Here is a 23,275-nt window from a genome sequence, read left to right as displayed (position 1 = left end):
TTCCAGACACTTCATCCTAGGTGAAATCAGCTTGCACGTGTTGTCCTCTTTTGCCTTTTCAAACAGGCTGACAGCACTTAAAGAGCAAACCTATTCACACACACTGATTTAAAACCTGTCTGTGTCTTGCAGGTGTAATTGGCTTCCTGACTGCGGCTCTGGACCCATCAGGAGCTCCAAAGAGGAAGGCGGATGAGACCGCAGAGTCTACCTGAGAATGCTACCTGTCCCTCTGCCTCACCATGTCACCCTAGGAAAACTGTTAACTTGCCCTCGTCCACAAATCCTCTTTTTGCCTTTGTTATTTCCCATAGCCCACTGAGTTTGTGATCCCTCTCTACACCTAGCTGAAGTCCTAGTGATATGACTAAAAGAGCTTTTACTTTGGACATGTTGTTTTTTCCTCTGAATGCTGCCAGCCACCAAGGCTATGGTGGAAAGCGTCATTATACTTCTCAGCAGGTTGCTAATCACTGTCTGCTGTGGCTCTTGGGACTAGTGTTACACCTCACCCTTTCTACATGTCAGCGGGTTGACCTGAAACACCCTATAGTATCCACAGGCTATGGAAAGATACGTGGTATTAGGAGGGAGCTCAACAATGAGATCTTGGGCCCTGTGGAACAGTACTTAGGGGTACCATATGCCACCGCACCTATCGGGGAGCGCCGCTTCCAGCCTCCAGAAGCTCCGGGCTCCTGGCAAGAGATTCGCAATGCCACCCAGTTTGCTCCAGTGTGTCCCCAGAATGTGCATGGGGTTTTACCTGAGATCATGCTACCAGTGTGGTTCACAGACAACCTGGATGCCGCGGCGACCTATGTTCAGAACCAGAGTGAGGACTGCCTTTACCTGAACATCTATGTACCCACTGAAGATGGTGAGTGAGGCAATATTCTCACAGTGGATATAGGAGGAAATTAACTTAGTCTTGACCTGTTAAACTGTTCGGTTGTTTATAATGGGTGTGAAAAAGGTCAGGATAAGAGTGAAATCCCAGGTTCTTTGTGTAAGAACAGCTAGTACTTTTCTGATCACTTTCAAAATTCCTACTTGTGCCCAGCCCTCCCTGGAATAGAATATGTTCTTTTATAATCTTCTATGCTTGTATTAATGCCATTCTCAATTGTTATTGGTTATTGAGTCTAATCGCTTCCTGCAGCAGAGTCACATATGCAGTCTTAATTGTGCTAATACTCTGCTAAGTAATTAGATACATTTAACTTTTATTGCTCATATTTAATTAATCAAACTTTTTATCACATATTCAAAATTCATACAGAACGTCCTCTACTAAGTGGCTGCTTTTTGTCCCAGTTAGCCACACTGTGACATGCTGCCTTTTAGCTTGACTAACACTCATTTGTTTAAACCATGCATGAGCATTATATCTTCATAATGCTAATTGTGTTAACTTGCTAGCATTGACCTTTTGCATGAGCAATGCAAAATAAGTCTCATGACTGAACAAAGTGAACCACTGATGTAATAAATCAGTGAGTCACTGACACCATTAACATTTTGTTATTTCAACCAGCAGAAGAGCAACATTTCTTAAATTATATGCACACCCGCACACACACAAGTCCCTTCATTGAGAAAGTTTTCCAAAAGCTGTGAAAACAGCTATTTTTTCTGATATTCTAGTAATTTCTTCATCACATTGCTTTGTTTTGCACAGTCATTATTGTCTAGAAAGCCTGACAGTAACTGGCTAGCATGAGCAACATAACTTGTTTCATGGACATGGATGCTGTACTGCTGTGATAATGGCAGAGAAACTAATGTTGGTGTAGCAAGTTAAAAGAACATCCAGCCAATACCGTGCCAAGGACATCACCAAAGACAACCTTGTTCCTCATAATCTACTAATTTCTTGTTTAGAAATTTTGTCTGTCTACTGTAACCACATTACTTGGTTTTCATATAGACGGTGTTGTCTCGAAAGCCCCTACACTAACTAACTAACATTACCAACCCTAACACGCTGAAACTGCAATTGTCAATGAATTAACTGATTAGGTCAACGAGTAAGCAGAACAAACTTTGCAATAGCCCAGCTCGTCTGTTTCAATCGTTCGAAGGCTTAAACATCAGGGAAAACTTTCATAACATAACTGCCCTTGGAAAATGTGTTGAAACTGTCTACAGCAAAGGGAAACGATTATTTCCTCAATTTGATTGATAAACCAGTGACTTAAACTTAAACACCCTCCATTGCTGACGTTAAGGATGCCTTCAATGTAAATATTCCAATGTCTTCTGTCATCCTGGTACAGACCTCCACAAACTATGCTCAAAATGTCTACAGATATGTCAGATAATGAAGAGGATGCCGCCGAATAGTAAAAAAAAGAGATTAAACGTCATTCTCAATAATCAGTTCCCAGCATGACTGAAATTTGATAAACAGCATCATCAAACCAACAGGCTGTGTGTGTGGTCCTATAAAACTGTAAGAGCTCATACAGCCAGGAGTGGTCAGCCAGCAGTGAACGTGCTAGCAGGTTAGCACGCTGGTGTCTCTTGATGGCCATGTGACCATTTGAGAGTGTATGAAAAGACATGGTTTACTTTTAATCATGGGCAAGTAAGGGACTAACATGCACATTTTTATCATTTCAGTTTGCTGAATGACTAACTTGTATGGAATGAATGAAGACTCCTATATTACGGCTCATGACAGGATTTTAGCCACTAACGACTAACTATCCTACCAAGGTTGCATTTGTAGTGTGTTGGTTTGTATCAAACTAATCACAAAGTGTTATAACTGTATTTTTGGTATTTTTAGCATCTGGTTTGAAGCCAGTGACCATGTTGGTGGGATGCACATGCCGGTTACATGGTTTGACTTAAATGAGGCCTTTTCCAGGCCACTGTGGTTACTGTGGTTAGAATATGAATAAAATTGTAGCAGCTAGGTTAGAAGAAAATATATCAAATACAATGCCAAAGACAACCTTGTTCAGGCCTCATGGGGTGAAATTAGTCAAAAACTGAACATCACTATAAGGCAAAACCTCCACCTCTTCATGGGCTATCTGGGTGTACTTCTGGCATTAATGATCCAGTGGAGAGCGTTTGAGAAAGCAGATGGGCAGGTAAAAGAACAGAACAGAGGATCAAAGTGTAACTTTGGAGGCAAAGCATATGCTACTGGTGATTGTAAGCAAGGCTAATGATAAAATGTTTAAAAGTCTATGATTAATGGGCTCACCTGAGAGTTGCCTCAGAGTACTAGAGAAAACACGTGTTTATGCGTTAGTACAGCTGCTCATATATGAAGCCATTATTGTATTTTAATACTAAAGCTGAAAACAGAAACTCGCTTATTTACAGTGTGTTAGTGTTGCAGATGATTTATTTTTGTGATAAATGATCATCATTACCCAACAAATGGAAGCAGATTGATTGCAAGTGGAAAATATGAAGTGTTACTGTAATGCAGTATGTATAAAAGCAGGGACTGAAAAAATGATTTAAAACAATTATTTTAACAACGTGGACGTACATCAGTGGAATCTGCAGTTAGAATAACTATGCTGTATTGTACATGCATGTATGTCACAGACTCTCTGAGAGGATGATGTAGAGTGTCCTGTGTTATTCCCAGGGGAGGAGGTGTGCAAATGAGTGAGACTGATTTTACATGTAGCCCTGTTTGCTTGTCAGAATCTGTCACTTATTGTCAGGGGTCACTGCTTACACAAGGCTGATGCCGTCCCGAGGGATATGTTTTGCCTTGTGTGTGAGAGAGAAGTAGATCCTGAAGGAGAATGAAATGCCCCTGAAATCAAACATACCACAGTTTGCACCTAACTGCTGTCACAATCCTGCAAATAGTGGCTGGTGTTAGACTCGTGATTCAGTCAGAAGTATGAGCTTTAAAAGCCAATGAAAACTAAAGTATTCTGCTGTGACATTAAATTTTCATAACTAAATAAACAACAACATCAGTGTTCGTAGGGGAAAAAAACTCCTGTGGCATTGCTTATTAAGATTTAGCACTCAAAAACTTGACTTGTCTGCTCTATCAGGACTGTGATTGGCAGTGTTCTGTTCATTTCTAGTCATATTTTAAGCATCGATATGAACCACAACTGAATTTAAGCCTCAGCACAGTCCTCTTGGAGCTAGATGCAACTGGTCATTTCCTCAGACAGTCTGTGCTCGTAGAAGTATATGTGCATTATGTTTTTAGCCACACTGGTGACGCATCTCTGGGGATAGCAATGCCTAGACTGAAATATCTCAACAACTGGTGAACATAAAATCTGTTCAGACATTCATGGTCCCCAAAGGATAAACCACCCTGACTTTGGTGATCGTCTGACTTTTTCTCTAGCGTCACCAGCAGGTTTTGTCTTTTACTGAAATGCCTCAACTGCTGTAGGATGGATTGCCATGAAATTCTGTTCAGACATTCATGGTTCCCAGAGGATATTGACTGTGACGATCACTTGAGCTTTCCTCTTGTGCCACGGTGAGGTTGCATTTGTGCTTTGGAGTAAGATTTCTCAACAACTATTGGATGGATGGATTTGGCGGTCTCTGACCAAATGTTGATCTGACATTCCCATCAGCCTCAGCTGTGCTTTGTGTTTCATGCTAAGCAGCATTTGTCAGCATGCTAAAATGATGAAGTAAGATGGTGAACATGCTTTACATTATATACCTGCTTAACATCAGAATGTCAGCATTGTCAGTGCCAGTATATTAGCATGCTGATGTTATTTATGCTGATGTATTTAGCTCAAAGCTGTGCCTTTGTAGAGCCTCAGAGAGCTGCTGTTGTAGCTGTGTGTCCTTATCCGGGGTCTAAGGATAGAGGGTGCCTTATGCTGTACAGATTATGAAGCCACCTGAGGCAAATTTGTGATTTGTGATACTGGGCTATATAAATAAAGTTGACTTGATTTGACTCAGCTAGTAGGCTTTCCTGCTAACTTGGTATCAGTGAGTGATGGTCAAGCATGTTTAAAGGAAGGATGTCGGTGCTGTATTGTGCTGTGTTTGGCAGCGAGCAGCTGCATTCCCACTCATGGCGGATGTAGGTGGGCCAAAATGAACTGGCAGCGCAGACTCATCGGCAGCCTGGATCAAAATGTTTTGGTGCCAAACCTGGCCTGCACAACTTGATTTTGACACATTTAATCTCCAGAGTACAACGTTATGTATTATCCTCCCGTTTTACCTTAAGTCATGGCCCTATCTGATATATCTGTTTCAGACCTACAAATACTCTCACTGAACATGTTGACTGCATTATTCTTTGGACAGAAGAAAATTCACAGCTCTCTTTTCTTTCTGCATCTGCTCACCCCTCCTGCTTTCTCCTCTCTCAAATCATCCCTGCCTCTTCTCCTCTCTCCTCCATCTTTATGCAGATGGCGGTAGAAGGGGTCACTGTTCTGAATGCAAATTAGTTTTGTGCCCTTCCCCACCAGGCCACTATGTAGCCTGCTGCTTCTTCAACTCAAATAAGTTTTTGAGTAATGTAAATAACACAAATGTTCTTGCGAATTGAACAATGATTTTTAGACTGTCCCTCTGTCTCTCTCTTACTCCCTGCCTCCTTCTACTGTCCTGTGTGGCCAGGCTTCCAGGCAATAGCACTGTCTCACTGCATTCCTATTTCCTCAAGACACCCCTCAGCCAAGGGCCTGAGATCCTTCATTTTTATTGCCGCTAGAGCAGCCATTTACCGTGCTCTTTATTAAAAACCATATTTCAGGAGGCAGGACAGTGGAGGCGAGGATGGAGCTAGAGGCTGGAGGCACAGTAGAAGAGTCAGAGAGCAGAGGGATAGGACTGCATGTGCTGGAAGCTGCTGCCTGGATGCAGGGGGATGAACCAAAGCTGTGTCTGACACCTTGTCAAGCAGACAGGCCACCATAGACATGACATACTGCAGCTTCATCTCGTTTACTGCACTGAGGAAATGGAGAGGGACGGGAGACAGCTTGCGCTCTGGCCACTAGCTCACTGAACCGAACAGAAACGCTGTTGACTGAGCGATGGAGCTGCATTAGGTCAAACAGTACTGGGACAATCCAAGCTAAATTCTCCTGCATAGGCCAGTGCATTTCAGTGACCAGTGGCCCATTACATCATGTGACAGTCAACCTACTGGCAGGCTTCTCTACTGAGGCAGATGGGAAAGATGTTTTTTGACCCGAAAAGTGTGTGTGTGCGCGTTTCCCTTTGGCTACATCCTACTTTTTGCCTAATGTATTGTAGTATTTTTTCAAATCTGCTCGTGGCAGTCATCCTGCCACAAGCTTTTATTTCAATGCAAATCTTTATTTGGTAAATTGGGTTTGTATTTATCATCCTGTCTTTCTCTATTATTCATATACACTCAAATAGCAACCACATTAGCATGTAGCAACGCTGTCTTTCCTGTGCCAGTACGAAGTTAGCCACGGTATACTAACAACTAGTGCTGTCAGTCAGTGGAAATATAACTGAAAAAAAAAAACGTGATAATCTATGAATTGTTTAAGACATCAAGCTCAAATCTCAGATGGGAAGCTTTGCTTCACACAGATTTATGTTGTTGTAAATTGAATACCTGTGGCTATTGGAATGCCAGTGGTTACTCAAGAGCGTGCAAAACTAGTGACGTTCCCACCAGCCGCTGCTGTGCTGTGCTGTACTGTGAAACATCCTACCTGCTGAACATCAGCATCTTAACATTGTCATTGCGCGCACATTAGCCTGCTGGTGTTAGCATTTGGCTCAAAGCACTGCTGTGCCTAAGTACAACCTCACAGAGTTGCTAACGTGGCTGTAGACTCTTGTTGGACCGTTCTGACAAAACAACGCTTCACCATGGGCTCTCTCAGAAAATTTGATGTGCCTTTGCACTTTTTTCTGACATAGTTATATGGTTGCGTTTTATAGTTTTATAGTAATCAGAACAGAAACTTCTGTTTAGGTGAAATCTGATGGTCTATTACGAAGTGTGACTGTTTGAGTGGCACTTATCCTCTTGTATAGGTTAGCTCTTTATTAGGCATTAGAAAACGAATGAAATTAGAGTCTCCATTAAGCGGTGAGGTGTGGTTTTAGAGTGGCGCTAAATAGTGGGGAAGTGCTGATAAGATGGTGGACTAATGTGCCTTTTTATCCATTACCGGTCTATCTACCTGTTTGCTCCGTAGTCTAGGACCAACTACTGTACCATCGACAGGAAGTACTCTCTGGATCAGGCGCCTGCATGGTGGTACTCCGAGGATGCAGCAAATCCATTCAGCATTGATCCTTTTCCATTTAGACGGAAGATAAATATTTTATATCAGGAAACCATTTATACAGAGAAATGGGTGAAAATGCAGCATTGTAATGGTGGAGTGCAGTGATGTGGTGTCTCCTTTGTGCATATGCAGTGTATATACAGTATGTGTATATATATATATATATATATATATATATATATATATATATATGGATATACTGCCACCCTACTGTGAGGTTTTCAGCACAATGATAAAAACAGACATGTCAGCAGCACACTGACAGAGTGCTAAGCCACTTGGCATCTCAACGTAGAATATTCTTTAAAATGAATGGCTGCAACGCCTCCCCACCGGAGGATGGGAGGAGGGAATGTGCTGCCGGGTGGGTACGAGGAGGACAGCAACAGATGATAAGGGCACTGTTAGCATGCATTGCGTAGCGTGTGGACGTTTAATGTGTGCGGGGCTGCGTGTGTGTGTGTGTGTGAACGTGAGTGTGTTTTAATGGCTCTCTCTAAGATGTCCGTATGTAGACAGTGACTGAGAACGACACAGAACACAGCTGTAATTGTCGGCTGATGGAAAGCCCCACCAACAGAAACCAAGAAAAAACAAATTAATGGGATCCTTATCAGTTAAGACTTACAGAGGTTGACGTGCCAGGGCGTTGGTTGGTCACCGTGATAAATGTTTGTTATTGGCTGTGCCCTATGAAGCGTTTAACTGGCGTGACCATTAAAGCTTAATGCGGGGCTCCTCTTTGACCTTGGTGAGGGGAATCCTGTCACAAGCCTTCGCGGGTGATGTAAATATCAAAAACAGCTTCCTCTTTGCTTATTTGGTAGGAAAGACTCACATTTCAGGCTGTATGCCGGCATTTCTCTGTGCACAATGTGCGTACGTGGTCACATGTAGGATGAGTATCTGTGTCTGCCCGTGTGTGTGTGTGTGTGTTCACTGTTGTGTTTTGACAGTCTGGTCTCTCTGGATCGTGCCAGGACTTTCGCCTTAGGACTGCACCACTGTCCTGAGCTGTATCTTGGCATTCCTTTGCTTTTTCTGACCGAAAAGAGTGATGGCTTGATTCTGCTCATTGATTTTTCTTTACAAAGCAGCAGTGTGTCAGGACTGATTGGGAGAAGGGTCGAGGAGAAGTGGCCCCTGGGGTCATTTGCGAGGCGGTCCGTGACTAGATCCTAAGCAGTTAAAACAGATGAGTGTGGGGTTATCTTTTCAGAAAACAGTGTGTAATCCTTGTAAACGTTTTGTTGTACAGTCACTGAAACACGATAGAGCACAATGTCTCATCTTTTGCTATTTTTCTCTTTTAATCTTTTGTTTTTTTACAAATGCAATCTTTTTGAATTTTGTCTTTTGTCTCTACCCCCCTGCCCCGTGTTTTTCTGAACCTCAGGTCCGCTCACAAAAAAACACGATGAGTCCACAATGAACAGACCAAGGGATGAAGGTATTTTAATTGCATGTTTTTTTCCCTCCTCGTGCTCCATTTTTCAACTCTGTGGGGAATGTTGTGTTTGTATCTGTATTAATAATCATCTTAGACTCATCACTCTATGAGCACATTACATTGTCCATTGTTAACTGCTTTTATTACCACACAAATCTGTCATTTCTTCTCACAGGCATGCTTTTAGCCAAACTACATAAAGAGCTCCATACAAAAATAGTTGTTCTTCATTCCCCTCCATTACAAGTGCCGCTCTTTGGGTATTTGCACGGGGAGCTAATTTACTTTCCACTCTCGGTTGCTATGTGGTTGATCAACCACACGCTGATGTTCTGACTATCCTGTGTGATGCATCACTGAAAATCAATATTCACTCCTTTTTCACCTGCGCTTTTATTCTTGTACTAAAGTCCTTATGAAATGGTCTGCTAAATTATTGTCCTCCATAATGTTATTGGGCCTTCTGCAATTCTTCATTTTCAAAACTGGAGGATTTCTGCACATTTCTGCTACTGCTATACATTTTCAAGTTCACTGCAGTCAAATGGAGATGCTCTCATTACTCTTCACTGATGCAGCCAGAGTCTATGCAAACAGTGTGTGCATCTGTTTCTGTACATGTGCCCAGACGTACTGTATATTACATAGCATTACGCACACACAGAGTGCATTACATTTCCATTTGAGCATGTGCGTCTGCTCGAGCACGGTGCATGTGCAAGTCTACGCCTGAGTGCATGTGCTCCAATTTGTGCCAGTGTGTGTGGGGTTTTTTTGTATTTGGGCTCTGTGCTATTTGGGTATTGAATTCTCTCTCCCTTGCATCTCTAATTGCTATGGTTTAAAAAGAGACAGATGTAGCTAATCCAATTGTGTGGTTTCTTAACGGTGAAAACAGAAGGAAGGATTCATGCAGGATTGCCTAGGAGAGGAGCAGAATGATAGAATAGAGATGAAAGAAAAGGAAAAACTGAGCACTGCGAGTGCACAGGGGAGGGCAACGAGTGGGAGAGAAGGGAAAAAATAGTCATAATGAAGACAAGTGCATGATGAAATGACATTTATAGAGCTTTGAAAGTGAGAGAGATGTAGAGAAAGAGAGATTGAGAGGGTGGATGAGCAGGAGACTGGTAGAGCTTGACATTTATGCCGACCTCTGATGGATCTTGACAGGATCGGGAGGGCTCGGGTAGGGCTGAATTCCTCACTTAATTGCTCAGGTGTGGATTGGACACAGGTTCCCAAACATTGTTGGAAAATACTATTATTAGCATCTTGTTTTTTTGAAAGTTATTTAGAAGAAACTGCATTGCCTGGGCACGGGTTTGGGCGCAAACAATATTCAGGTGCTGAGTCAGGCTAAAAGTTTTCCACCCAAATCAATTGAGATTTCCATGAGAGAATGAATGAGAAAGAACCAGAATAATGGAAAAGTAGAAAGTAGGCAGTTTCTTTTGGGAGGTAAGACATTACATTGAGAATAGATGTAAGGGGGGTTGGATATTGAGGAGGATAGTATCAGGTTAGGTTGAAAAGGGAGAAGTGAATAATGTGCCTGTGTTTTGGAGGCCGGCAGGAGAGACAGTGAGCTCCTTGTTGGCCATATAGGTCTTGGATTTTGGGCTGAGTGAAACACTTTCACCCCGCGACCCTGCACCCCTAATCACCCCTCTGTTTATGCTGAGCCCCTTCCAATCATAGCACCATTTGTCTCCCTTCAACACACATCCACTCTGTTTTCAGCTTGTTTTTGTTTATTTCATGCAAATGGTGTGATTTTTTCAGGTTTGTTATTATCACCAGAGGCCACCTTGTCAGACAAATGCCTGTATTCCCACCAAATTACCTACACCATGTGTCCAGATTTTATACAATATAAAATAGATAAATTTAGCTTTTAAGCTCACCTGATTAAAGTCTAATGCCCTAGAAATGTTACCCAACTAAAAGTCATGAGATAGACTGCAAAAGTTTTCTTCTTTTACGCCACTTGGACCTTTTCCTATCCACCTTTCATTAAGGCATTGTAGGTATGCATGAGCTTTTTATCTTATTACGAAATTAACAGATTTTTATTTCCTTACACCCTTTATTGGGCTTAGCAAATATTTCAGTTATAACTTCATTTTTCTGAGGTGAATTATTGGACAAAAAAAATCTTTTCACTCACTTTTATTCACAGTGTGACAGTGTACAAAAACTGAAAGTGTGTCAGTTTTGGAGTCAGAGATCACAGTTTGAGTTTAGTTTCATAGTTATACACTCCATGCCGTAATGACCTTGATATCCTGTAACACTGTATTAGTACTTTATGGACTTTGCACTCTCAGATGTAAAACAGCTTAAATGCATCGGTGCACTATGAAAACCACAGCAGAGCTGGCGTTGGTAAATGCTAAAATAATTGGTAGATCTATCTCAGTTAAAATTGCAAGCTGCTCAAATTTTACACAGCAACAGATATCCACTTAACTCGGACAAAAACGCAGTCATGTTTCAGCCTTGTAGAAAAAACAGTGGAAGAAAGCCTCAGTGGAAAAATGCATTTCAGGTCAAGGCTAGTGGAGCAGAGGCTAGCTTGAAAAGGGGCCTCACTATGAAAGGCACAATCCATGATCCAAATGTAAAGAAAAGAATCACCCCCCACCTCAAAGAAAACTCTCCTCTCACTACTTTATTTATGTAACATACACAATACAATTGATCCAAAATGCTTTACAGCTTACAAAGAAAAGCAAAACCTACCAAAGTATCAGCAGGACACTAAACACTGAACGACTGCTGAAATTAGAGGGGAAGTACAACCACACGCAAGAAAAGCCTCCACCCTCTGTGGCTCCAGAGGGAGTTGCATGAATTCTGATAAACTGCCTCAAGTGATGTCACGTGAGATCGCGTCAGTTGGGGCTGAAAATGAAAAAGATCTCGGGGTGAGGAGTTAGAAGGACGTGAGCTCATCAGACCTCTGTAGCCCGCTCCTCACCTCTGCTTGCCCGTGGAGCATAACACACCCCATACTCAAACCCAATTGGCGGCAGTCAAGTTGCATTGGAGGTAAAGAAGGCCAGGCTTTGACAAGCAGAGGGATGATAGTGATACAAATAAACAATTTGATGAGAAAAAAAGATCTTATCTCTGATTCTGCTGCATCGATTTTTTTCCTTGTCCATCACGACTCTGACATTTTTATAGAAGTGCAATGCTCAGTTGGTGCTGTTCTGTTTGATGTTGTTTGGCTGCTTTACAGGTGCATTTGCATCACGTATGTTTACATCAATAATCTCTGTAAACACAGCAGTAAAATAGTACTTAAAAAGTTAAAAAGTACAGATTTGAAACGGGAGCCACTGCCTACATCCCTTATCTCTTAGGACTGAATTTATGGTATTTATGGTTGCTGTGAGTGGGGCTGGTGACTGCCTGCTGATATGTCACTCCTCTATACTGTCCTGGTAATGCCGGGATAATTGAACTTGTTTACATATCCTCTGGGAAATCAACAGAGGTTCAGAATACACCAGAGAAGAGATGAAAAAGAGCAGCGCGTCGGAGTGTACGACTGAAATATTTTATTTTTAGCCAGTCTGCTTGTGTCATATGTATGTGTGAAGCCACATGTGCTGTTTTTCCATGTTCACCTGTGTGTGTTGGCGTGTTTGTGTGTGTGTGTGTGTGTGTGTGTGTGACTGTGAGTGACGCACCCAAGTGCATGTGTAACCTGAGATTCAGGTGGTGATGCAGGCGGGTGTGCAAATACGTGAGTAGAATTTGTTACCAAGGCAACAGGCATTCAGTGAGTCGGTGCAGTGGAATGGCTGGTGCAGTTCTATTAGCGAGAAGCAGTTACCATAGCGACTCAACATCGCAGCTGCCTATGCAAGAGTTTGTGTGTGTGTGTGTGTGCGTGCGTGCGCGAATGTGTTTGTGTCTGTATGAATACGGTGTGAATCCTGTGTGAATTTTAGTGTTCATTAGCGTAGCTCGCTATGTATGACTTGCTTTGTAACATTTCACGTTTTTTCATCCTTGCTATCATGTTTTTTTGGTTTGAACCTCCCATCCATGTCTCTACCCCCGTCAGTTCTCCCACACTGCCCTATTTTCATCTCCTTCCTCGCTCCGTCTTACCCCCCTTTATCACCCTCTCTCTCTCTCCTCCTGTCTCTCTGTCTACCCCATCTCTGAGTGCTGAAGCTCATCAGGGTAAACAGATGCTGTGGCTGTTATTTATGTTTCCACTTGATCTGGCTTTCATACAAATTATCCACAGGCCCTGCACAGTGCAGACGCTGAGCCTAAATGGGCTGCACTGGCAGCTCTCTCAGCCTCATCCACGCTCAGACACTCAGACCGTACCACAGACGCTGCAAGAGGGGATTTTCATGAGGCGGAGGTGGTGTTGGTGGTGGTGATGGGGGGGAACCATAGCAACACACTGATGGGCACAGAGACACCAATAACAGAGAGGGCATCAGAACTGGCTGCACCATTTGCTCCACACATGGAGGGGAATAGCAGTTTAGGAAGGTACCATCGCTACACAGGACAGGGGAAACAGACGTCATAGAATAAAATATAGAGGATAAGCCCAGTGGGGCAGACATGAAACACTTGCTGCCAAGTTAAAGGCAACCCACTGAAAATGTTTCATACTTAGTATCTTTATCTACTTTTTCCTAATGAATCCATGGCTGTAGGAGGTTAGAACAAGCTGCATGTGAATATTTTTACTTAAACGACTGCTGCAGCTATACATATCTAGAGCTGTAGGTTTAAACTTGGTAGACTACCTGTTGCCGGTGCACACTGAAGCTCAGTAGGAAAGAGGAGAGAGCTTATTATATAATTAACCAAAGAAAGAATGCGCATGACAGCATTGTTTGTCTGTGTTGTACAGATATTCGGGATCGTCGCAAGAAGCCGGTGATGCTGTTCATCCACGGAGGCTCCTACATGGAGGGCTCAGGGAACATGTTTGACGGCAGCGTCCTTGCCGCCTATGGAAATGTCATCGTGGTCACCATGAACTATCGGCTCGGTGTGCTCGGTAAGTTTGGCGTGGCACATCTGGCCGGCGTTGTCAGGCACGGTTGCATTTGGAGTAAATGTTTGCAGACTTTGTTTGCCATGTGCCTTCTCACCTTGACCAGTCCGTGTGTGTCAGAGAGTCAATGTCTATCAAAATGTGTGATGTAGAAATGGTGGTAGAATGCACATATGAAGAAAAATAGCACTGTCTGAAAAATAGCCATTTCTAAGGTGTTATGATTTATGTCCCCATCAAATCATAAATCACTATGAGCACAGAATGCCCAAGAATGAAAATTAAAACCCCTCCTTCTGCAGGCTCCTGTAGTCCAAGTTGGTCTTATATTCTTTTAGTCTGAGATAGTGTCACAGGCATATGACTGTCATTTCATACCTGTAATGGCATATACTGTTAAGATATTTGAGTTATTTACATAAAGCAGCCACTCATTACAGCAGCATTGACCTGCTACAGCAGAGAGAACATGTAAGAGAAAGTGCAGGCAGCATGCATGCTTTTCTTCTTTTTTTCTTTTCTATTCTCTTGTCTACAGCATATGGTGTGGCAATACAATGGTGAAAAAAGCATATATTGTAGCTGTCAGTGTGTACACATCCTGAGCAGACCTAAAACTGAGACCCCAACCGAAGCCCTGGTTGCTCATCAATCTAACTGCAGTAGTAGTGCAGAAGAGCGTTTTCTATGAGGTTTCTACAGATGCTCTTAAATTTTTACACCTGGTTTCCAAAGCAGCAATGAAGAGTGGGTGCATGGCATGCCCTTATTAGCTTTTAACATCAGCAGGCTGCGGTGCTGAAGAGTATTCTAAATACACTTTAGAGTAATGTACTGTGCTGTATGTTAAAAATACATAAATCAGGAAGCATAAATGTTTAGGAATGTTTCAGTCTTTCTTTTGGTGCCGTGGTTTGGTATGAAGATGCTGTCAAGCACTAATTAAAGCTACAATCAAGCAGTGATGTTCCCATAAGTTTCATTCATGTCCCTGTCATCTATTGTGTATTAGAGCTACTGTTTATAAGCATGTGGCAAACAACGCATTCTAAATAAAGAGAGGGAAGATAAGTTATGGAAACTAGAAAGAGGAACGTGACATGTCAGCTAGAAGAGATTAATATAGAAGACAAAACGAGGGAGATCAGTTGCTCAAATCAAATCTTCCATGTTCCACAAAATTCGGTTATTTTTATGTTCTCATGTAAACATCATTAGTCGTCATCAGGGGTCAGGATAAAATTATAGATTTCAAAATGAACAAAAACAATAAAAACTTTGGTGAAGTGTGTTGTCTTGAGTTCAGGAGCGTGCAGGAGGTACCATCATTTCTAAGAGCGTCTTGGGTTACCATTCATTGGGGAAACACCTTTTAAGAGTAGAAAGAAAGTTCATAAAATGAAAAAAATAAAAAATATTTTTATGCTCAGCCTTTAAAAACAACTCAACACCCTGTTTTCACTTGAACTCACCTGCTTCACACAATCCAAAAAATGCACTGAAACCCAGACCCTGCAGCCACTGACCCTCCCACCCCCTGACATCTCTGTCAGATCACTGCTCCTGTGTCTTTCTATCTTTCCCCAGACTCTCTTCACCAGTTCAGCCATTTTCAGCTGTTTTGATGCCAAGATATTTCACCTGACAGTGATTCAGAATTCATAGAACTGTAGTTACATAATGTGACTCTCATGAATCTGACGTTGCCTTGTAGTTTGGGCTGTGGCGTCACAGAGAACGTCATAGATTTTTCACAGATTCTTGAGGTCTGCGGAGGAAGGAGTGGGTTAGAGCTGCAAAATTTAGGACCTGAACCATCATCATGTATTTTTTTTCATCCATTGCTGACCATTAGTTCGCAAGGCTAATGCAACACAGTGGCTACACTCTCTCTCCCACAGGAGACATAGTATAGATGCTGGATTGGACTGTTGGCACAGTCAGAGAGTAAAGAGAGAAACGTCGCATTTGAAAATAACCAAACGTCAACCTGTACTTTAATGCAACAAACCCCACATGAACCTGGGATGTCCCAACAAAGTTCACGTCGGTTAGAGGTCGTCTTCTGCATACCTGATAGTTAGTTCACTTTATTGATCCCAAACTGGGAAATTCTTCTCTGCATTTCACCCATCACTGTTTTTGAAACACACACATGCAACATGCAGTGAACCACACAGGCGCCTATGGGGGGTTAAGTGCCTTGCTCAAGGGCACATCAGCCGGCTAATGGAGGGGAGAAGGGATAGTCTGTGTGCGACCTTCCAATCACAAGCCGCTTCTCCAAACTCTAGGCCACAGCTGCAGGTTGTATTACATTAGTTTGTATCACTGGTCTGGGACCAAGAAACAAATTTGTGTAGAATAAACTTCTGAAGTGTTTTTATAGTCTTGGTGTCATGCACAGTGAGGTCTAGTGAGTTCTCATTTCTGTTACCAAAGTTGCTTAGACTTTTATCTGTTTATTTAGTTATTTCTTGAATTTGAATTAAAGCACAAACAGGTATATTGGCTGTGTTAGCTTAACATGAATTTTTTAAAATTGTATTAATTACTTTTTGTACTAATATGCAGTTCTGCAGAAAAAACGACCAGGATCTGACTCACTATACTTCAAAGTGACCACTGACCACTTAGTGGATTTGGTGTACACTCAGCCATTGAAAACAGAATTGAAATGTGTGTCTGTCGCTTTCAGTGTATTTTTGGATTAAGGGGTATTCTATTTGTCCATTCTGTTGGAGATTTGCTGTGCTTGCTTGGCCTATGAGTGTGAGCGGAGCTGTGTGTGTTTGTATGTGTCTGTGTGTGTGTGTGTGTGTGTACCCAGCCCTTGTGCTGCTGGATATCAGTGGAGTCAAGTATTTACATTCGCCATCATCTTTTGGAGGTGTTTGCACACAGACTATCTGTGACTGTCATTGTGGTTGCCAGGTTGGGTAATCAGATCTTGTTTATTGCATCACGCCTGTTTCAACATATCAGAATAATGATAAACAGAGAAATGGGAGTAGTTTAGGATGGCGTCCAAGAGTTGCAGTGAGTATTAACAGAGGGTAACATGATCCAGACCGTTATTGACAGTGCCAATGGAGAGGCACAGGGACAAGGACAAACTGAGAGTTAGTGAAATGAGGACCTGGACCTGCAGCTTCACGCTGCTCCATTTCAGCTCGTTATGTGGTCTTTTTCACAGCTGGCAGACAAATCGTGACCGTTAAGAAACTGAGCGTGAGCTTCGGCTCACAGTTTGAAATCAGTTGTGCTGAATGTAGTGTTAAATTACACGCTGATCAAAACGCTTTTCAGTGGTATCTTTGTTTGCTTGTTTCCGAACCGTAACCCGGCCGTCTTACATTGACGTTGCCGTGATTCCAGTGGGGAGATGCTTGAAGTGCACTCGTGCATTGCACAGTATATTTATTGCACCGAACCTCAAACATACATGCACACAGAGGTGGAGAGCGATCCTGCTGAGTGATTATGAGGGATGACGCAGTGTCCTCGATTCCTTGAACATTGTTGAAAATTTTGGTATGTGGGCGAATGTGCTCTCTCTCTCTCTCTCCCTCTCTCAGATATGCTTTAAATGGGTTACTGTACTAAGGCGATAATCCTTATGTGTGTTTGTATGGTTGTGTAGCATAAGCATGTATGTTTAGCCGTGTGCACACCGAGATCTTCTTGTGCATGTGGCTGTGTGTGAGTGTATGAGTGCGCTAGTTGGTTGCGTGCTGTGCGTAAAATATATAAATGAATAATGCACCATCCATCTGAATTTTTAATAGCGCTCCTCTCTGACACTGAATTTGAGTCAAAGTGAGAAACACAGGCATACCATATTTTTACTCGTTTTGTGTTCTAATCTTTAGTATTATCCTGTACTTACACACACAGGAGCTTGCACATGCCAGCCTCGTCTCATACATTGCCTGCGCCTTTAAGAGAGCGATAGGGAGTCAGGAATAAGGGAAGAAGAGAGAGCTGGGAATAGAGACAGATGAGCGAGGGAGAATCATAGAGAGGCAGTGAGGGAAAAGGAAACAGAAGGGGGGAGATGGGAACAGTCTAAAAATAAACCGTCAGAAATGCTTTTTTAAATCTGCAGTGATGCAAAGTATTCGAATAAACGCTCCTGCACAGTGACCACGGCGCCCTTGCGTTAAGCCATATGGTTTAACGTCTTACGTTTTCACTCTAGTGCGACACATACACATGTAATTTTCCAGCGAGCGATATACTTTCTGGATTTTTCAGATGCATTCATAATATGCCCTGCCGTTGTGGAGTAAAATGGGTGAATGAGAAGAAAATGTCTGCTGCACACAGCCTGGTTCAGAGGTTTGGTGACAGTCGAGATTCCAGATTGCTGCTCGGCTCACCTTCTCCTACCTTCCTCCTGCTTCAGGCCCAGAGTGCCTTCTGATTTGTGTTACATAGCCATCTGTTCAGACTAATTAACTAATTAACTAATTAATGAACTCTGGGGAAAGGCCCACCATCGTGGGCTCTGAGAGCGAGAACATTTTTCACCTCAGGAAGAGAGATGAAACGCTTCTTCTGGAAACGTTTCCCTGCGCTTTCTACCCAATTCCAGCTTTCTACTTTAAAGTAAGAGCAACCTCTTTGGTAGTGAACACCACCACATTTGATAAACAGAGCTTCATATGGAATCAAAGGACTTGTGAATTTAACAGTTGTTTGGTTATCATCCTGCCAAAATGTACTTTTTATATTTACAATTGTGCTGGATGATACTGTGTGACTTAACATAACTCAGTTACTCAGTTGGCTCAGAAAGATAAAAACAGGCGTTTGATAAGTTCAAAGCAAACTTATTTTGTTGTTGCTGTTTGCAGCGTTCTGAAAATAAGTCAAGTTTTGTATGTGCTAACACCCAACTAGATCAATACTGGGGCTCTATTTGATTTGTGTTCTATTAATTACATTTTTTTTGGACGATTTTGAGCAAAGTGCAAAAAGCAGTAGCACTGACTTCCTGTCACCTGATATTGTTTTTGTGGTGAATGTGTTAGCAAACAGCTGCTCGCTTACACATCCAGCAGACACTGAGCAACATTAACATTCATTTGGAAGAGCATTTCTTCACCAAGCAGCATTAGCATTCACAAGACAGAGAGGCTTTTCTTTTGTGGTTAACCTGTTAGCAGGGCATTGCTTATTTACATGTCCTGCAGACACAAAGCAACATTAGCATTTGAGTCGTGTTATCATCCATCCTACAAATGTTTGTCTAATATTAAGTCTTAGCTCTGGTTTGATCTCCACCAACTGCTGTAAAAAATAACTGGCTCTCTAGCTGCTAAATGCTCCACCATGTTCCCCAGCTAGTCGTCACTCTGTTTGTCTGCCATTTGGTGCTGGACAGAAGGAGTAGAGGGAATTTATCAAACCTTTTTCATCGAAAGCATCTGCCTGCTGCACCTGGAAACACGGTTGATGACAACCGTAAGACTGAAGCAGAACATTAAAGTTGCAGGCTGGACAACCAGACCAATGAGCTCTCCAGAGCTCTGCAGAGTCTAGGATAACTCACTGCGTGGTCATCACTACCACGGGTGGAGTGGGCCGGAGCCCACTGGAACGATGCTTGGCCACTTTTGTTCTCCAAATGAGGAAATAGAAAATTTGCAGTTTGCATGATCTGGTTAAAATTCCTATCATTTTTTTTAAGCACTTGAATCATCACTAAAGCTTATGTTATGCAAGAGCACCAATAAAACAAATGGAATGGTCAAAGTTGGCATTTAAGGAACTCATGTATTGAGTAACTTATAAGAAAACATTCCACCTTAAAAGTTGCCGGTGGCTGCCTGTAGCCTTTGAGCGGCATAGCGAACTGTAGTTTTTCTCCAATCTATAGCTAGCCATCAACTAGTCAACATGTAAAGCCTAATAACACCTAATAATATGATAATATTACTGATATAACTAACTGATCTGATCTGACATCTAACTGATGTAAGAGTACAGGTCATTGCACACTTTTGTAGAGGACTACAGTGCATGCCTCTGCGTGGTACCTCTCATCTGTTATCGTCTTACATTTGTTGTAAACCTTATGAAATTCAATGTAATTTAATACTTATATGTATTTTTTTTATTGTCTTCACTTTATTGTATTCACTTCAGCTTGTTGTATTTTCTCCAGTTGTCCAATACAGATCAATCAATTAAAAATGCTGTTTCAAAAATAATGTGCTAACGCACCCTGTCATGACACATGAGTGAATACCATTTTATACGTTGCTTAGTAAATAAAATTTTACAAGGCCATTCACATGAGTGTATTTTTTGGCATAAGTCAAGTCAAACAGTATCAGTGCCTCCACAAATACTACTTAGCTCAGTAAGCCTTGGGCATCAGTTCAAACTGTGCTGCCCATTGCTCTCAAAAACATCCCTTTAAATATGACATAAACAGTATTTTTAGCCAGGACAGATTCTGCTGTCATTTAATTTCAGCCTGCTACCTTCTCACAACTGAGCTGTCCCTAAATACAAATGAAACACACCTCCCACTCCCTGCACAGAGCCACAATCTTCCCACTCTGCAAGCAATCATTAACACTTCTGTCCCCACATTTTGCCTACAGAAAAAACCTAATCATTTTGCTTGCGTGTCATTCTGATTGTGACTCGGTTAGTGTGCAAACCAAGACTTTGGATCAATAAATTCAATTTAAACATTAGAAATGACTTATTCCCTTTGCTGAAATAGCAACAATTTGCTCAATACTTAATCTGCAATCTGGGCCTCATTGCAAGTGTGATTGTGTAGAGGGTGATGAGGGAGTGTGATGAATGTGATGGTAAAATTGTGTGTTGGAAGCTTCAGGTTCTTGATAGAAATAAAAGTGTCACCAAGTTGCATCCATCATATAGGCTAAGTTCACATTGAGCACTGATGACTTATAGGTGTATTGACCAAAACTGACAGCGATCTGCCTCCCAGGCTGGCAGCCAGTTGCACAGCTGGACCAGTCAAATACAAGGAAGATGATTAATGCAGTAATCGTAGTCGATGCTCAACATCTTACACTCCACATCAAAGTGTCAAAATCAAATTAAAAATGGTGAGGTCTCCAGAGTACCTTAGATATCAACTGCACTCTCCACACCACCGAATAGTTCCGTCCTTCATGACGACTTCTGTTGATTTATATCACAGGTTTTCAAACTGTACTCCTTCAGTGCTTCTTAACCAAAAGCCAAATCTTAACACACGATGCACATGTTTTTAGAGTGACTTACACTTTCATGTAAGTCATTACCCAATGTCTGTTGCAAATAAACCTCCATAAATCCTCTTAGAAATAATAGAAAAAGATTCTCTTTAGAACTCCAGAACTTGCCTGAGATTCATTACAGATTTTCTTGAGTATCAAAGTAATCCATAGTTGTCTAAACATCCATGGATACATTGCAAACAGGAGCTGCTAACAGCAAATTTGGCATTGGAAACCCCCGATTTCTTGGTTAATGGCTTTGCTTTTCAAAGATTTCCAACCACCTTCAAGGCATTATTTGGTATCCTCTACTGCTGAAGACAAAGATCTGACTTTCTACCTCTGCATTTCTATGTAACAAACCTAGTTGACCAGAATATTTCTGAAGGAGAAAAACTGTAACCAGATGATCTACTCAAATACTATGCCAGCATCCATGGAGGCTACACACTGGAAAGTCCTCAATGTGCCTCCCCAGTAACTGACGGTGTAGCCAGAAAACAGGGACACGGTATAACACTAAAATAAATGTGCCATTAATCTACTGTAAAAAACATACAATTACATCATACTTTGCTCAGAGTTATGGCACATTAGCTATCACATGATAAGTTGAATGTACACATGTAAGGCCAAATATGATTAATCTAGTCTATATCAATGATTAAAGCAGCTTTATGTCCATCATTGGCATGCGATTAGAGGTTCTGTCTGTAAACAAGGCTCTGTTTTATGATTTAATTCACTTCACTCAGTTTTTAATTCCCGTTGTCTGTGATTCTCATCAGCAATCAGTTGTTTCTGAACTGAAACTTTCTTTGAAAAGCTTTGAAACGTCTTTGTGTCAGTGTGAAGTTTGAAGCATTGCTTTTCAAATTTGCATGACAGCCTAGTTTTATAGCACAGCTTGGTACCATTTGAATGGGCCTTTGAGAGTAAAAATTGAGTGAGATAAGTAAGGTAATAAATACAGTGACACTGGGAGCCTATGGGCGGTGTACTGAAATGACATTAGTTCAGCAGGAGGAAGTGCAATTATAATATAATTTCATTTCTGGGTATACTTGACATACAAAGTGACACAATTGAAATGGACCTGCCAGCAGGTCTTCAGATTGAACTTCTTTTGCCAACAAGGAGACTTAACAGATTTGTGTAACAATGTTGATAATCCAATGTGCAAGAGGTGAATACGGCAGCAGATCTCTGGATCAAAGGATGGAAATCATCATATAGCTGTTTTATATGTTATGGGAAAAAAAGAAAAAACAGCCTCTTGGGGGTGCTAGCAACGCTTTTGACTTTTACTCTCAAGCTCTTTATATATAATCTCATTTGAATTGAAACTGCAGCTGGTTTGCATGAGTCTGGTGAGAATGTGACATTACACTGCACATTCTGTGACAATGCCCGTAATAGGATTCATTAACTCGTACGTCAGAGTCAGTGCTTTTATTGACACAAGTACTTTCAAAAATAGAATTAGATGTGGAATTATCAGTACGTACTGCAAACAGCACAGGGAAAGGTCATATTCATCCACAGTTACATTCATAAACAGCAGTTCATCCTCAAGTTGAATGATGAAATCCACTCTATTCCAATCATCAAAACACATTCTTTAGTCTTCAGTGTGCAGGAGACGTTCACCATCTGTTTTTTTTCCCTTTTTTATAATAGCGTCTCTACTTTTCCTTGATTAATTTAGTGACTCATACATACAGAAACATTGCTTTGTTTCCTCTCTTCAATCACCTTTTCTGTGTTTATAAAAAGACAAAATCTTCCCTCTGATTTTTGACATCTCTCATCATCCCCTCTTTGACGTCACGGTGAAATTATATAATATGTCCTTCAATACATTCCTTTCACCTCTCTGTCATTTAGGATCTGACAGGAGCTTTGGGCAATATTCAGCTCTCTCCTCTCCAACAACCCCCCCCACCCCCCTAGCCCAAAGCCTTCCCCTAACCTTAACATAAACCTAACTTCAACAGAGTCTTCACCCTAAAATTGAATTATTCACTTCATGAGGACTTGTGTTATGTCCCCATAAGGAAGACGAGTCCCCACAATGTGTAAACAGATGTGTGTCCCCACAACATGAGTAATACAGGTACACACACACACACACACACACACTCCTCTTATTCCTTCTTCTCTGTTCACAAAAATGTGATCAGTGACCCACTGCAGTCCTTCTGTTCAGTCCTAAAAATTGTTCTGCAGATGCATGTTCCAAACGGTCAGATGACTGACTGCACCTCAG

The 23,275-nt window shown here is 41.7% G+C and overlaps 1 protein-coding gene across 2 annotated transcripts in view; it reads left to right on the top strand.

The window, feature by feature from the left end:
* The first annotated feature begins 363 nt into the window (after positions 1-363).
* Positions 364-23,275, top strand: part of nlgn2b (neuroligin 2b) — a 32,788-nt gene continuing 9,876 nt past the window's right edge. The window contains exons 1-3 of one of the 2 annotated variants that reach the window (XM_041953058.1): positions 364-880; positions 8,659-8,712; positions 13,610-13,759. In XM_041953058.1, coding sequence (XP_041808992.1) covers positions 364-880; positions 8,659-8,712; positions 13,610-13,759 — 721 coding nt within the window. The remainder of the gene's footprint in view (positions 881-8,658; positions 8,713-13,609; positions 13,760-23,275) is intronic. The other variant, XM_041953059.1, reaches the window with a different exon arrangement.

The sequence above is a fragment of the Chelmon rostratus genome, chromosome 14 (assembly GCF_017976325.1).
Source record: "Chelmon rostratus isolate fCheRos1 chromosome 14, fCheRos1.pri, whole genome shotgun sequence".
Lineage (NCBI taxonomy): Eukaryota > Metazoa > Chordata > Actinopteri > Chaetodontiformes > Chaetodontidae > Chelmon > Chelmon rostratus.
This window is presented reverse-complemented; position numbering and strand designations above follow the sequence as displayed.